The 15,746-nt window shown below is 42.3% G+C and overlaps 1 protein-coding gene across 4 annotated transcripts in view; it reads right to left on the bottom strand.

Annotated features, from left to right (window-relative positions):
* Positions 1-15,746, bottom strand: part of Hr38 (Hormone receptor-like in 38) — a 106,924-nt gene that overhangs the window by 11,485 nt on the left and 79,693 nt on the right. For all 4 annotated transcript variants that reach the window (XM_067351301.1, XM_012374461.2, XM_012374460.2 and 1 more), the window contains 3 exons: positions 3,975-4,219; positions 1,095-1,333; positions 163-666 (listed from right to left, as the gene is read on the bottom strand). In XM_067351301.1, the coding sequence (XP_067207402.1) occupies positions 163-666; positions 1,095-1,333; positions 3,975-3,995 (764 nt within the window). In that variant the 5' untranslated portion in view covers positions 3,996-4,219. The remainder of the gene's footprint in view (positions 1-162; positions 667-1,094; positions 1,334-3,974; positions 4,220-15,746) is intronic.

Below are 15,746 nucleotides of genomic sequence, written 5' to 3'. Positions count from 1 at the left end.
TATTGACAAAAAATTAATTCGACGATTAAAAGTGAAAAACAAACTAAACAAACAACAAATTTAACAAGGACGATCTTCCGTTTCTTTCATATTGAAATGTTATAAACCCAAACGAGGAGCAATGAGACTATAAAACTATTTTCACTCCGTGAAAGATCTTACCTTGCCGACTCTGATCTCTGGGTAGGCAACGACGCCCTTCGCGACCGAGTGGAGCCGATGACGATGCTGGTATCAACATTGGGACAGAGATCGGTAGGAACTACGGGAGCGGCGACGCTGGCGATGGCCGACGGTGCCCCGTAGACCATGTGTGGCACGGTGACCGCCACACCGTAGGATGGATCCTGTCGATGGTTCGGCGCGACCGCCGTTGCCGGAGTGGGCGCCGATTCCGTGGAGAAATAACCTTGATGATGATGCGGCGGGGCTTGCTGCTGCGGATGGTGCTGCGGGTGGTGGTGGGGGTGCTGCTGCTGTGGCTGCTGCTGCTGCTGGTGCTCGTGGTAGGACACTGAGAATTCGGTCGGATAGTGACTGGGGGTGCAGGAATATACCGGGCTGTCGTAACAATCATCGTCCATCTTGATGCCGAGGCCCTGGAGCTCCTGTCTGGTGTATCGCTGCACCGTGTAGGTCTCCTGGAAGCTCGGCAAGGGTGTAGGACTGCGAGGAAACAAATTATTACACTTCATAAGACTCGTGTATCTTGTAGATATTATATTATGCCAGTAATTTTCAGAGATATCGACTTAATTGTAATTTTATTGTGAATTGAGGATATTGTATCAATATTGTGGGAATTGTTTTTGGTTTATTGACTAATTTATTTTCTTTAAAACAAGTAGGTTAAGTTAAAAAATACGGATGATTATAGCTGTTTTCTCGTCAACGGTCGCGGACGTTTTCTCTCGAAAACGAGAGTTCGTCATCGCCGGTCAAAAACCGCTCAAAAACATCGCTGTCCTCGTTAAGAAATATACGCTGGTCGGATTAACATAAACCGTCGATTCGCCTTTAATACGACTCGGATCGACGTCGATGTGCGAAATATTATTCTTCCATAATATTAGAAATTTGGGTAATTTGCATACCTGAGGGAATCGGCTTGGATGTCCTCGGGAAGGGGTGGGGGTGGTGGTGGCGGTTGCGATGGCTGCTGATGGTGTACACTTTGAGACTGAGCAGACTCGTCGACCGAAGGCACGCCTTGCGGATTTCCAAGCTGCAGTTCTGGAAAGGGATCCAGCTCCTCCGGCAAACTTCCGGCATCCGTAGGATCCGTGTACGGAGCACTCAGCAGATCCGCGAAACTACCACATCCGAATGGGCTCTGTAATAAAACATTACCAGCGATTTATAGAGCAATGTCGTGCAATAAAACGTGATTGTAAGATAAAACGATATAAAAAAAAACCAATCAAATCAAAAATAAATATTCGGAGTGATAATTCATAATATTTAGCGTACAAAAAAAAAGAAAAAGTTAGACGGAAACAATAGAATTTCAATAGAAACATAAAAGTAAGAGTCATAGAAATTCAAACAATGCAGTGATTTATTTATTATACAAATTTTAGTGTTAAACGGGAAATCTCAGTAGGAAAAGCTAAAAGACGGCGAATAAAGAATACCTGCGTCGCACGAGTGACGTGAGCCAATTTGAACACCATATCGACATGAATCTTGCGAGTCTTTCGCTTTCTAATTACATATCGTATGAACGAGAATTGACTATTAACTTTAAACGCCGCCGTTTTCCGTCGGCGGAGACCTCACGGTCTCCGGAGAGCCGTGCGAGCGGCAAACCGAAGCACCAACTGCAAGGCGGAAACATTGTTCGACCACAATTGCGAGCCGCGGCGTTGAGACATCGACGTACAATCGAGGTGCGCAGTGAGGATGTTCGAAAGAGGATTGGACGGGCCAGGCTCGATCGCGTGCTATCTATAAGCTAGCGCTCGATAGAGGCTTAGAAACCTTTCTCTCTCTCTCTCTCTTTCCATGCACTTTCCCCCTCTCCTTCAATCATTGATAGTCGATAGTCGATGGGCAGTAAAACACTACATAAGCAGTTAAATATTCGCACGGTAATGGGATAATAATAAACAGCGATCGGTGTTGATACACTTTGCAAATAGACTCAGCGGGATATCATGCACGTTACAAGATCGTAATGAATTACTTAACTGGCCATGAAATATTCAAACGGCAGCCGCTCATTCAACTTTCGAAATTAACGATGGAGATTTATTACCCTGCAATGCTCGAAGGCAATCCTCGCGATCGCGCAATAATACTTTCCTTTCCGCTTGTGAAACACGTTCGTCAAATTTTGTAAAATTAAAGTCTTTAAACGATTATATCAATGACACATTCCTGACAAGCATGTAAATTAAATTCCGATAGTTCGACATAAAACTCATATTAGATGTCACATAAAAAGTATCATTCTTGCGATACCCGCAATTTCACTAATTCGATGCAACGTTATCTTCGCGTCGTTTAAAATAATAGTTATATTCTTCGATCTTGATTAAAAAAAAAAAAAAAAAAATGCTGCAGGATATTCTACGGCGGGTGAGGCGAGTCGAAGGATAGCGCCGCGAGAAGAAAGACGGGGACGGCCGAGAAGGGTGGATATTCAATTTGCGAGTGCCGGTTCCGCTTCGAGCTGACATTTCGCTCATCGCTCCCTCGAGGACCAGCGATCGAAGCCTCGTCCTTACAGACCGTGAATAAATGGCCTGCTAAACGGCGTTCTAAAAGCGCCCCTTCCTCCACTATCCTCTCTATTTCTTTCCGCTAAGCCGTCGAGACAGCGTTCCCCGTTCATTTCGCGGCACGTTCTCGTTTTAGCGGTTAATTGGCCGCAACGCTGTTTCATCCGCCATGGAAGTACGACGAAAATCGAGGCGCGGAGACACGCCGGAGAAAGGAAGAGGGAAACTGGCAGAACGGCATTCAAGTGTATGGAATGCAGATAAGCGCGATAAGCGTGATAAGCGCAGATGACGATCGTAGAAATGTGGGAAGGTAGATCTTGTGGCCGGGCCAAGTGCAATCGCCGAGAACCCAAGAGAGCCGATAAGAATTGGATTAATCGCTGGATAGCGATGCGATAATTTCGAACTGGTCGCGCAAAGACGAGTTTATCGGTGTGAGAAAGAATGGATGGCAATATTTCAATGATAATGTGCCACTCGGTAGTAAGGAGCGCCGGCTTTTGATCGTTGTTGCGATGAAAAAAAAAGAAAGAATGATGAGAGAAAGGGAAATCCACCGTTACGATGTTGCAAAGAAGCAACAAAGATCGATCGCAAGAAAGCGAAGAGCAATAAATTATGAAACTTGATATTATTTTTTAAACAATTTCTTCTTCAGTCGTTCTTCAAAAAATACTTGATTCCATATAAATAACATTAGATTTGAATTAGAATTTAATATTGAAAATTACACGATCCTAAAAATTTGCCGAGAAAAAATATGCGTTACTAATAAAAATCTTTTTTTACACACACACACACACATCAACTGTAAATTACTTAAAAAAACGAAACGCTATTCCTAGATTCACCTCTATAATTTGAAATATTACACATCCACATTTCCCATAAGACCTTCTTGGAATTATTTATGAGAGACGAGATGAGATGAGATATGAGCGTTTATACGGACGAATATTATTACGCAAAATTACAACTTATGTTGCATCACGGCGACATGCAAGCGCGAATCGTTTAAGCCGACCCATTCAGCCGATGCAATTTTATATTCGCAAGATTCACAGTGCAGACCGCATTTCAGAATTAAATGTATCATCAAGTTTTATTTCGCTATCAATTATTTGTTAAGATAATCACTCCATCTTAATTTTACCTCCTTCGGTGAATATTTTCAGAATTGCGAATTAGTTTTGAATTTTCTTGCAGACAAGTGCATTATGATAAATTAGAATAAAAAATAGAACTCACCTGCGTCTGCAAAAGAAGCATGCTTGATGCCACCGTAAAGGCGGTCGTGGTCGTGGTGATAGACGATTGATTAGTACAGGCGAGAACCGGAACGGTAGCGGTCGCCTGACGTTGCTGCTGCTGCTGCTGCTGCTGCCGTTGGCGATGCGGTTGTTGCTGTTGCTCTACCTCGTTGCGAGTAACAGCGACCGCACGCTGGCTACCGTTGCTGTTGTCGCTGTCGCCGTTCGGCGAATGCAGTTGCCCTGCAACAACGGGAATGAATACCCTCAATTAATATACTTTAATATTATTATTGAAGACTGTTTCATCGAGTAAAAAAATCAATTGTCGTTATTATAAATACTAATTAACTAATCAATGCACTTTTGAAACCATTCAAGTGTGCAAAGTGAATTAGTGTGCAATTTAATGTACAACGCGTACGCGCCAATAACATTTTGAATTGATTTTAAATACTGATGAACAATATACGCGTTGCGTATCATCAAATGTTAGCGGGCGTGTTAACAAGAATAACATCATTCATTATGCGCGAAGAGGCAAAAGTGGACTGCAACCTTGTTTCACGGAGCAGAAAAAAAACTTTCTGACGTGTCATTTTCAAACGATATGCCAGGAGGTTGTGAGAATACTTTTCCCATCACAAGAACACAATTATTATTGATTTTCAGCATTCTATCGTTGCATACTGTACTTCCGGCCCTGTTAAGCATAACCCGAGCACTCTCCGACATTTAAATATCCGCTTTGGAATCAGATTCTATATTGTTGTAGTAAGAAAACACCGTTTGCAAAATGTGGAACAAAATATATTCCAAAAAATCTTTTCTTGATTATATCTTTCTTGCGCGTTTCATTATCTTCTAAATATAATTGCATATATCGACGACGAAGCTGCACATTCAACTGCTCAAAACCGAACGTCCAATGTTCAAAAAAATACGTACAGTATCTGCGATACTGTCCGTCGTCCATGGCGATCATGTCTGCGGACCACCGTCGGTCGAAAAATTATACGAATACGAGGACCGCTGACTTCAAGTATACAAATTTTTCTCAATTTTAACAGGCGAGCGAAGGAAGGCTAATCGTTAACGAGAGAAATTTCCGAAGTCACTTTCACTGGGCTCTCGGCTTTGATTTCTCGAGGATCGAGAGATCCTCGGGATCTTATTAATCGGCGGATCACCGTCGTCGACTGAGCGCTTGGTCGCCGCCAGGACGTCCTATATAGGGTGGTCGCAAACACCCCGGGGAGACATGAAATCATTGGCATTTAAAATACTACCACCCCATTCTATACATACAACCGCCCGCGCCCTCCACCCCCATCCCGATTATTATTGTACAATATTATCCCCTGACGGCCGAGGGATAGACGCTCTCATGCCAACCACGACGCTTTTGAGACGGCCCATCGACATCAACTGAACACCACAATTTTCTCCGCATATAATTAATCGCCAGTAATTAGAAAATTTAAATAAAAAATTTTAAATTTAAAATTAATCTAATTAAATTTTAAATTTAATTAGAAAATTTTAAATTTTGCAGATTTTCTCAAGAAATTTTTTCGATATATTTCAATTTATATTACTGCGGAAAATATCGAAGCCTAATCGCGAGAAAAATAATTTGTCCAAATGTGAAATAACATAATTTTTATCATTCTGCCCAATTTTAGTTAAAAAATAAGTTCAACAAAGTCGTAAATATCAATATTCTTACGCTAGTTTTGCATTGAATAATGAACGAATACTAATATATTTGATCTGATCGAAAATGTAAGCATGTTTCGTGTTTAATTACAGTCTTTAATTGAATTATAGTTCTCTTATTTCTCTCGAGCCACTTATCTAATTGTTAGAAGCAGCAGGAAGAGAATCAGCACGTGAGAGCATCGATGATTTATCAAACTAACCGGGAAGGGATTGGAGTAATCTGATACGACAGCCGGATGCACAGCGTCCCGGCGTATCCCGGCCCATCAAGATCGACTCATCGATAGTCACGGGCGCCGCAGTCGCGTTCGATTTAATTTTACGATCGCGCCGCGCCGACGACCACCCACCGCGATCGCGAGGCGTCAATCGTAAACGATTTCACCGTGACGCTGATCGGCGGAGGGTGTGTTATGCGCGTGAAAAAAAAAACGATGATTAGACACAATGGACCGGCTGTTCTGGCGAATTGAACGCGCGCAAGAGGAGGGAACGCGCTCATTGTTATTCGCGAAGCCGTCGTAAAGCGAAACGGAGAAATCAGCGACGTCTTCCGCGCAACCGATAAACTAGCAATTACATTCCGGCTCGGGAATTTCCATTAACTTATCCGTCGTAAGAGCTTGCGTGAGATGAAAATATGTGAGAAACGCGTTATTGAAAACATAAATCTTCAGAATGATAAAAATTACACGCGTCTAAGCACGTAAAAATACAACGCCGTAAATTTTAATTGCGTTCCAGCTGTCAATAAAAGAGAATAAAGCAAAGTCGACCGGATTGAAAGGGATGTCAAAAATGTCCAATTACTAATTGCATCATAAACAACGGTGCAATTAGCGAGGCTCTGACCCGCTCTCGGTGGTCGCGTGCTCCGGAGAAATAAAAACACGCTTGTACGCTTTCGCAGTTATAAAGCACAATATCGTTATCGCCACGCAATAAATAAGTCGATACTAAAAGAACGTCAACTAGTAACGCAATATGTTACAGTTACGGTTAATTACGGCTGAACACCGTTGTGAACCTCGACCGTGGTTATTTTTATATGCAAAAGTGACACTTAACAGCTCGCCTAAGGAAATACTATAAAATTCACAATTTAAGATTACATAAAAGGGCAAAATATGCAGTTACACGCAATCTCGTCTGCGAAAATGAGAAGAAAATAAATAAATGCGCTGCAAAAAATATACCAAATATACATGCATGATTATAAATCATTGTGAAATATGAATATATAAATAATTACCAAATGGGCTAAAAAATTGTGTACCAATAATATCACTGACGTTACAATAATTCTGTGTGAAGACGCCAAATTAAAAAATAAATTGAATTATCAAGTGTATAACTTAATTTTACGAAATATATGCTGTACTTCTGCAAACTCTACGGTTTTCCATTTTATCTAAAGAATAAGACCAAAAAGATAAACTCGAAAATCATTTGTTTCAAATGTTAAGTAGTTAAAGATTATTATTGTATCATTATGAGGCAACACACACACACACACACACACTTTCTTATCGAACGACCTGCCGACTTTCTCGATCACGATCGGCGAATAGAGAGCGCGATTGCGCCCACAGAATGCGTAATGAATCGAATCCAGCACCTGAGATGTATGCGGAAGAACAGAGGGACGGCGGATCGGCCAGCGAGTGCGGCATCGCCGTAGGCAGAGTAAACGCGTGGCTGCAGAGAGGCAGGGTAGGGTGGCAAACGGTTGAGGAAGAGAGAGAGAGACAGAGAAAGAAAAGAGTAGGGCTTAGCCGAACAGAGTGTGCCAAGTGGATTGCAGCGGACTGGTGTTGCACGACCCTCCCACGAACCACGCCTCTCCACGTGCCACCACGTGTATACTCGCTCTCTTCGCTTCGCTCTGCCGGTTTCCTTCTGTGCATCGCCACGTCTCTTCGTCTCCGGCCGACTCTTTCTCTTCTTCATTCTCCCGTTTCTCGGCCGCCGACCTCTCCTTCGATTTTCTTGTCGCCGGTGGAAACGCGAAGATGCGTTTACGCGGAGGAAAGCGACTTCCGTGTTGTCTTGCGTATGATATATGATCCGGCGTAAATCGAATACAATTCGAATGTATTATCATGAAAATAATTTATCAATTTTGACATATCTATACACTAATCGCGAATAAAAAGAAAAAGCCGGTGAAAGTGGCGAAGTATGTGTACACAGAAATTTTATGGCCTGATCCATTTGTTATTCGATAATGACTTTTATCAATTTTGCACTATATGACGAGAAAATATTGTTTATGAATTGTCAATTGAAGAAGAAAGCAACGTTTACATTAGCTCGTATTTTTAAATGTATGCTAATTACAAAAAGAAAACCGCTGCGATATTGCAGGTGGAATAAGATGCAGTCACGCGACGGTTTCTTATTTTAAAGGCACGCCGATGACTTTAACGCGCGCATAAGAGACGACGTAGATACGCGTGTTTTTCGTCCCGACAACTCGATAAGAAACAAATTGGAATTCAAAAATTTGTTAATAACGAATTTAATGATGAATTTAAACCGTGCTGCGTCGAGTTAAGCATTAAACTTTCTCCAATTGGCCGCGAATGGAAAAAAGAATATGCGAACACACGTGTGTGTTTTACGTGTGCGTAGGTTCAGATGAATCTTAGGTGCAGAACACGAAATTATATCCGCATGTTGTAACATTGTAGAAAGGCAGAGAAGTGAAGAGGATAGGAAGACGAGAAAGATAGAGAAACCATATTGTTGAAGATTGCTAAATGAGGGGATCGGTCGTTACTACAAGGATCGCAGCTGTAATTCCGTTTTTCGCTCATGTAGCTATGAGGATAATTCTCATCCTTAGAATGATTCTAGTTGCCATAACTAGTAAATTACCGTGGAGCGGATTATATTTCTGAGAGCTGCGCCAGCGAGCGAGCGAGCGAACGAACGAGCGCGTCTTGAGCGCCGCGTGTTGCGCGGCGAAGAGAAAGGCCATATTGTTGCTGATTACCGAGTAACTCCCGCGAGATTCACCCATTATGCAAATCATTCGGACAATTCTACACGAGCTTACACGCTTCGGAGATTATAATCGGTTTTTCCGTCATTAACGATTAGTTAACGATAGTCCTCGCCGTGTCCGCCGCGCTATCGGCCGGGAGGAAAATGTCCGCGCGTGGAATGCGCGTCCTTCTCTCGATCGATAGAAGCGGTAATTGCCGTGATTCATAAATACTCGATTGCAGCGAAATCGCATTGACCCCCCCGCGGGATATCGAGAGTCAATGATTGTTCGATATCGTGCTTTTATTTTCACGCACTCCGCAACGTAGTATTACGCTAATCCGCGGTGCTCGTAGAGCGTTGGAAAAATATAAGATTATACCATCGTTCGCCGCCATTTACAAATCTCAGGCCCCGCTGGACGGTGGAAATTACGTCAACCGCGTCTGACATTGAGGCACTTGTCTATTACAATTTCGTAAGAAATGGAACTCGCGTCGGAATGTAAAGTAGCAGAAATACCTCTTATTTAATAGCGCAAGGATTAGTCACGACTGTTAGTTTTGAGACACGGCTGATAGGTCCGCGTAACGCCTCGCGAGCCACCTCTGTCGCGTGGGCGATCGCGAAGGGGGCCTTAAATCGAAAATATCTTCACGGCTGCGACCTGTGTAACGGCTACACGATATCTGGTGCCGCTTTCTCTCACGCACGCTCGCGCACGCACCGCCGCGGAACGTTAGGAGTGCCCGCATACGAGATGAGTCCATTGATCGCGGCGACACGGAGGAAAGTTCGCCGATAAAATACCTTCTCTACGCCCCTTTATGTACAGTCACCTCTCGCTCAAATACGCGACGCGCGGAGAAGAAGCGTCGGTGACGCCTCGCGCTATTATTTATCTCTCTCCAAAATGCGACGATTCACAGCTGGGTGGGTGTACAACTCGCAAACTCCAGAGTTATGGAATAATTAGGGAGATTTTCACAATTCGTGAAGTATAGAATTTTGATTCGGCCAGGAATAAGTGTTTAAATTGTAAAATCGTTACGTCAAAAATATTCACCAATCAGAATACAACTTGCAACAGAATCTCAATTGCTATTTGACACAATTCTTCGTTGCGGTAATATGAGAAAAATTGCTCCGATTTTGATTTGAAATTTGGTACGCAGCCGTCGACGCTGAGAACTCTTTTGCCAAAACAATTTGTAACGAACGCGAGCGACTGATGAATGAGAAAGGGCAAACGCTAGACTATCGATAAAGTCTTTGCTCAATCAAACGCAGATTGATAGAATGATAATTGCCGACAAGTCACCGGGGCTTATCTACGTCGGGAGTAATAATCGTCGGATGATGAATCAATCATGGTAACGATAATAATTCAATTTCACGAGACATCAATGCTACACTCTCGAGTCCCGCTGCATTTGCATATGTCCCGCGTTATATCCGAATTACACGTACACGCGCTCCATCGCTCGAGTCTCCATCGCAGAGAGTTAAATGAGCGTCTTTCGTCTTCCCTGCCCCTCTCTTTAACTATATTACTACATTACATTATTTTGAAAGTATCCAGATGCTACGCGTCGATCAGTTCGTCGTGTGAATTTCTGATGTCTGGCTGCTTTCACTTTAATTAAATTTAGCAAGAGATTAATGTTAATGCACCTCACCGCCGCGTACCGATGCTTGAGATATAAGACGTTAACGATCCGCCGAGCTATCTTTCATTTGCGGATTCCTTAATCAATTTCCAGCGTCCATTTTTCACAAAGAATTTGTCCAAAAAATCGAGAATTATTAAATAGCGCACGATAAAAAAAATAAGAGCTTTTCGAAAACTAAAAAATCCTCAAAGACGCGAACAGATAATACATTCATTTTATTTCAAGTCGACTTTATTTTAATGAGTTCACAATTAATTTGAGGGTTAAATATTTAATATGTAAAATTCAGAGTTGACGAATACTCGAAATGTTTTCTCCAAAGAAGAATTAGAAGCTGGAATTTGTGATAGAAGAGATATATGAAAAATGAGCCGCAAAATTTTTGAACACCACGCATGTCCGATGATTTCTCGAAGGAGTTAAGGATGACGGCATACGTTCGTCGCGTTTAACTTGCGATTATTATTCAGCGTATTCAAGGAATCCGCAGAGTAGTTCACGTGATGCCAACGTAAACTTTATTATCGCCGTTTATATGGCATTTAATTCTAAATATAATGGGTGGCAGTCGATCCTCTTAGTCGTCACCTACGTTTAACTTCATCGATTACATGTTTACAGCTTGTGCGTCTGTCCGAGGATGTAATTAAATTAATAGGTCGGCTGATTACATGGTATTCCCTTAATCAGCCTCTTTGACGAGAAATACGAGAATCTAAAGCTTCAACGGGAGCATTAATATTTGTACACGTTTATAATACGCGTGGCATTTTCTTTCAGAATAAAAAAAAAAAAAAAAAAAAAAAAATCGCGAAGCTCCCATGCAAATTTCAGCCGGCAAATCAAACGCGCACTCTCTTTCCGCGCGGCCAATAGAATTTCATTTTACGGCAGGACTATAAAAACATTAATGGCACAAATGAAATCGGTTTTTGCAGCGTGCCTCTCGCATTTACTTCTCGGCACTTATCATTATCTCGACGGCGTATCCTATCCGCACGAGTCGTGCGCACGCCTGTTGCCGCGGTTTCCCGTCGGCTGTGCGCGCGGCCCGGGTTAGAGTGCGGTGTGTCGGCGGAGGTGAAAGAAGAGGGTCCCGCGAGCGGGAGGAGAAGGAGAAGAAGGTAACGAGAGAGAGAGAGAGAGAGAGAGAGAAAGAAAAAGAGAGAGAGAAAGGGATGGGGGGAGAATGGGAGAAGGATACGGAGAGGCGCTTGCGACACGCAGGCTCGAGCACAACCGGCCCGATAGGTAGGTAGGTAGGTATATCGCCCCCTGACCCCGAAGAACTACCGTGAGACCGGCTTAGCTCCGGTCGGCGCGGAGCACTCTCCTTTGCTCTCCGTTTTGCGCGGCGTGCATCGCACGTGTGTGTGTTTGTGTGTGTTCTCTCGCGAGGCGCCGCAAAATGTAGGAAGAGAGGGCACGCGTGACACGAGGGCCGAAGGAGAAGGGAACGACGATGGATGGGAGTTCTCCGTAGGTGCAGCCACGTCCGTGCGGCTCGCTTGCACGGGGTGCTTCGGCGCGATGAGGGAGGAGAGTGTGAGAGAGTGAGAGAGAGAGAGAGAGGGAGGGAGCGAGATGCTCAATGGACCGTTTGGATTACGCTGCGAGCGGTGTCGCAAGCGCGTTATAAATGTTGCCGCGGAACCAAGAATTTATGGACACGCCGTGGAAGGGTTACGACCATCCTCGTCCGTTGTCTTTGATCATCCACCACGGGAATTTGCTGTTTACGGAGGGGGAGGGGGGGGGGGGAGTCGTTATCGCGCAGAAATTTTCGTCGCGCGCGAACAGGTCGAAATGGATCGTAAACAATCCGGTTTTTCGATCTTTCTCGAATCTCTAGTCTTCCGTAACTGTTTCGTGACTATTAATTTCTGATGGTTAATTGTGCAAGTGTAGTGGCAAGTTTATGCAATGTAATATTTCCTTTTTTTACGAGTATTTAAATTTGATTAAAATAATACATCACAGCTCTAACATAAATAAATATGTATTTCGTGCGGAGGTAAAAAATTCATGCAATATGTACGTTTATCACGAATTCATCTCAGACTACATTACAAATTCACTAAAAAAAAAAAAGAGACGGAGGCCAAATCGAAAAAAAAAGAAAGAATTAAATTATCTTGGTGATAAATAGTCCTCAGTATATCTTTATCTGTTAAGCACCGTAACAGCTAATCACGTGTCAACCCGGAACACTTTACGAAGCAATCAAACCAACACTTCTAACGGACGACACTGTGAACTCTGCTAAATGAGGTTGACTCGTTGGACCAGTGTGCAGAAGAGTTTTTCGTCGACGGCTCGTGAATCTTCGCTGAAGCGAGGATCATCCGCGTCAATTTACGGCCGCCGTCGACTCGTCTACTCCTAATTCCAGCCGTGGCCGTAAAATCCTAAGCGTACGATTACGGCAATCGTTTTTTCTCCTCCGGTCCGCGCGTGATTTACGCCCCGAACTCGTCGAACCCACTCTTTCGCGTTCACGGTTCATCGGCGATTTATCGCCGGCCGAATATCGGCGTCATGCGCGCCGGAAGATTTTCCACCGTGAGAGATTTACCGGCGGACTTTCGCCCGGACTCGTGCGCGAAGTAATCCGATAGTTCACGAAAGCGCTTTTCCCGGACGTTATTCTCGGGCGCTTTGCGATCCGCTTTCCGCCCGCGAGACGAGCGACGTATCGAACTCTTCGTTATATCAGAGTATGTATATGTGTATATATATATATATATATATATATATATATATATATATATATATATATAATGCAACGTTATAGATTGACTTTCTCTCTGTCCCACAATTTGCCAGTTCAATTATCCGAAAGCCATTAAACTCGACGTGCGCGAACGCGTTTATATAATTTTGTTTTGCTGTTTCGCATCTTATCGCACAACTACTCTTACTTCAACACGGATATTTGTTTAATTTTACATAAAGATACATTTTCCACTTTTATTCCACATAATCGATCGGCGCGTAACTGTCGTTTAACATTTTCGCTATTTACTTCTCGTATCTTTAAAATTTCACGCGGATCTCGTGTAATTAAATTCGCACCGTTTCGTGTCACAATAATTACACGATCGGGATTTGAACATATTCATAAGAACTGTAATCATTTGCAACTGTATGTTTTTCTCACATGCAGTTAAAAAATGACAATCATATGGACCATGCAATTTCTATGCATATTGCAAAGTAAGTAATTGCGCACATTCCGTAAATGAAAGAGTAGGCAAATAGAAATCTACCTCGCCACTACAGCTATAAATTCCTAGTATACAATTGCGAGATTGTCGCGAAATTCAATTTGTAGGCGAGCAAGAGAGAAATAGAAAATATCGAAAGAGAAGTTATGGTCAAAATTTCTATTTAAAAGAAAATACATTTAAAATTGATCGGGAATAAAGTTTTTATTAAAATTCAAACATTGGAAAACTCACGAGAATAAAATTGGTTGCGTATATATTTTCCAGTGCGATATTTCTTTAAGAAAAATAGACGATAAACTTCTCAATTTTATGTAATGTGTATAATTTTTTATTCTCTCTTAAATAATTACCTATTTATAAAAATTTTTACTTTCTTTTGAATCTTTCAAACCTATTTTCAGAAAATTGTATTAGAAAATAAAAAATATTATTTTGTATTGTACGCCTTATGTAAAATACTGCGGAGTATTCGATAATAATTGTATCAGAGATTGAGGAGGAATAAACAAGGATGCACCGGAAAGAATGGCGCGTAATGCAAGATGGCTGTAAGAAACGACTCCACCCACGTCTCGATGCTCGCATGCGTGCTTGACAATCTCACATATCGATCCCTTTCAACACCGAGCCCTTTCGACACTGAGAGTGATGGTGGCGAGTTTCTTAACAGGCATCGAGCTCTCCGTTGCCCGAGGATTACCACAATTTCCCGAAAATCACGTAACACACGTGTATTGCCTTTCCTGTTTAACCAACCAGACATCCGAGAAAGTGTCGTCTCGTAAGATAATTTTTTTTACAATATTTAGATTAATTTTCGATCAAATTTCTGTGCCAAAAATGGTCACTTTTTTTCTTCATCATGAGGTTATGTTTTCCAAAAAGAATCGTAAGACTAATAATTAGAGATTTATTAAATTTTGTAAATTGCAATTAATTGACATTAAAAGATTTTTACGATTGCATAAATACTAGGATTAAACAGACGAAAATTACGACAGACATTAACGATCAATAACTGCGTACATTACACATTGATGATAATTGTGTTGGTATTAATAGTAGCCAATAAATGCTATTATTGCGTCTTCTATTTCGAAAACCCAAGGACGATTTGCTATATATCGTTATAAACAAGATTTTTTCGCCAATGTACAAGCTATCGAACGACAAGTAATTGCGTGCAACGCAGCTGTGCGTTTTGTGCAACGAAAGTCCGCAGTTGAGCAAGAAGCGAGTTTATAAACCAACGAAAAAGATGAGCGATAAATATTCGCGTGGTTCGTAATTAAGTTATTTACATTAATTCCACGGTAAGTGATAATCACAATAATATTTGTTGGTTTGTCATGCAATAAAAAGGTAATTAGAATTTTGTTATCGGTTTCTTGCCGGCGGATAACTTTCCGCGTTTCAATGACGCAATTTGCGTGACGAGGAAATTGATCGAGTCGACGAATCGATCGTTATTAATTGTCGACGAATGACCGATGAAATAAGTAAAATTTTCTTTCAATCAACTCGCGCTATTCAATTACGCTACGTACTAAAAAGTAAATAAATATTATGTACAGAGTAATGTTTACGAAAATCGAAATAAAACGTACGCGTGAAAGTATATATTGTAGAAACGGTGTGCGAGTTTCGAATTATTCTGCATGTTAAAGCTCGTTCTGCAATTTGCGTATTAAAATATCTTAACATAATATCCGGATTTTCTTTTTTTACGTCAAGTATAAGTTTCTTTGGACCGTGGACTCGCGTATTGGAATTTATAACGTGGGAGACTTTTTCGTTCGCAAGGACCAGTGGCTTGCGCGCGCGTCAGATAGATTAGATAATTAATTGAAATCCCCCGCTCACCACGTACCCCTTACGCCATTCTTGTCCTCGTGGACCACAGAACCAGACAGCCAAACCGACTAGTTTCGAAGCCGCAAGCCTCGATCGTAATTAAGACCGGTCGAACCTGCCTCGCCGAACGCCGAACGCGAGGCCGCTTGCATAACCGTTCGTGTGCGTTTCGCAGGATGCGCGCTCCTTTCCGCGATCGGATCGTCTCTCGCGGCGGGCGAACGATCCCCCTCGTTGCGCCAGACGGAAAGTGATCCGGCCAGTTCGCGGCGACTGCACTTTTTCGCCACTCTCGTTTAA

The sequence above is a fragment of the Linepithema humile genome, chromosome 3 (genome assembly GCF_040581485.1).
Source record: "Linepithema humile isolate Giens D197 chromosome 3, Lhum_UNIL_v1.0, whole genome shotgun sequence".
Taxonomy (NCBI): domain Eukaryota; kingdom Metazoa; phylum Arthropoda; class Insecta; order Hymenoptera; family Formicidae; genus Linepithema; species Linepithema humile.
This window is presented reverse-complemented; position numbering and strand designations above follow the sequence as displayed.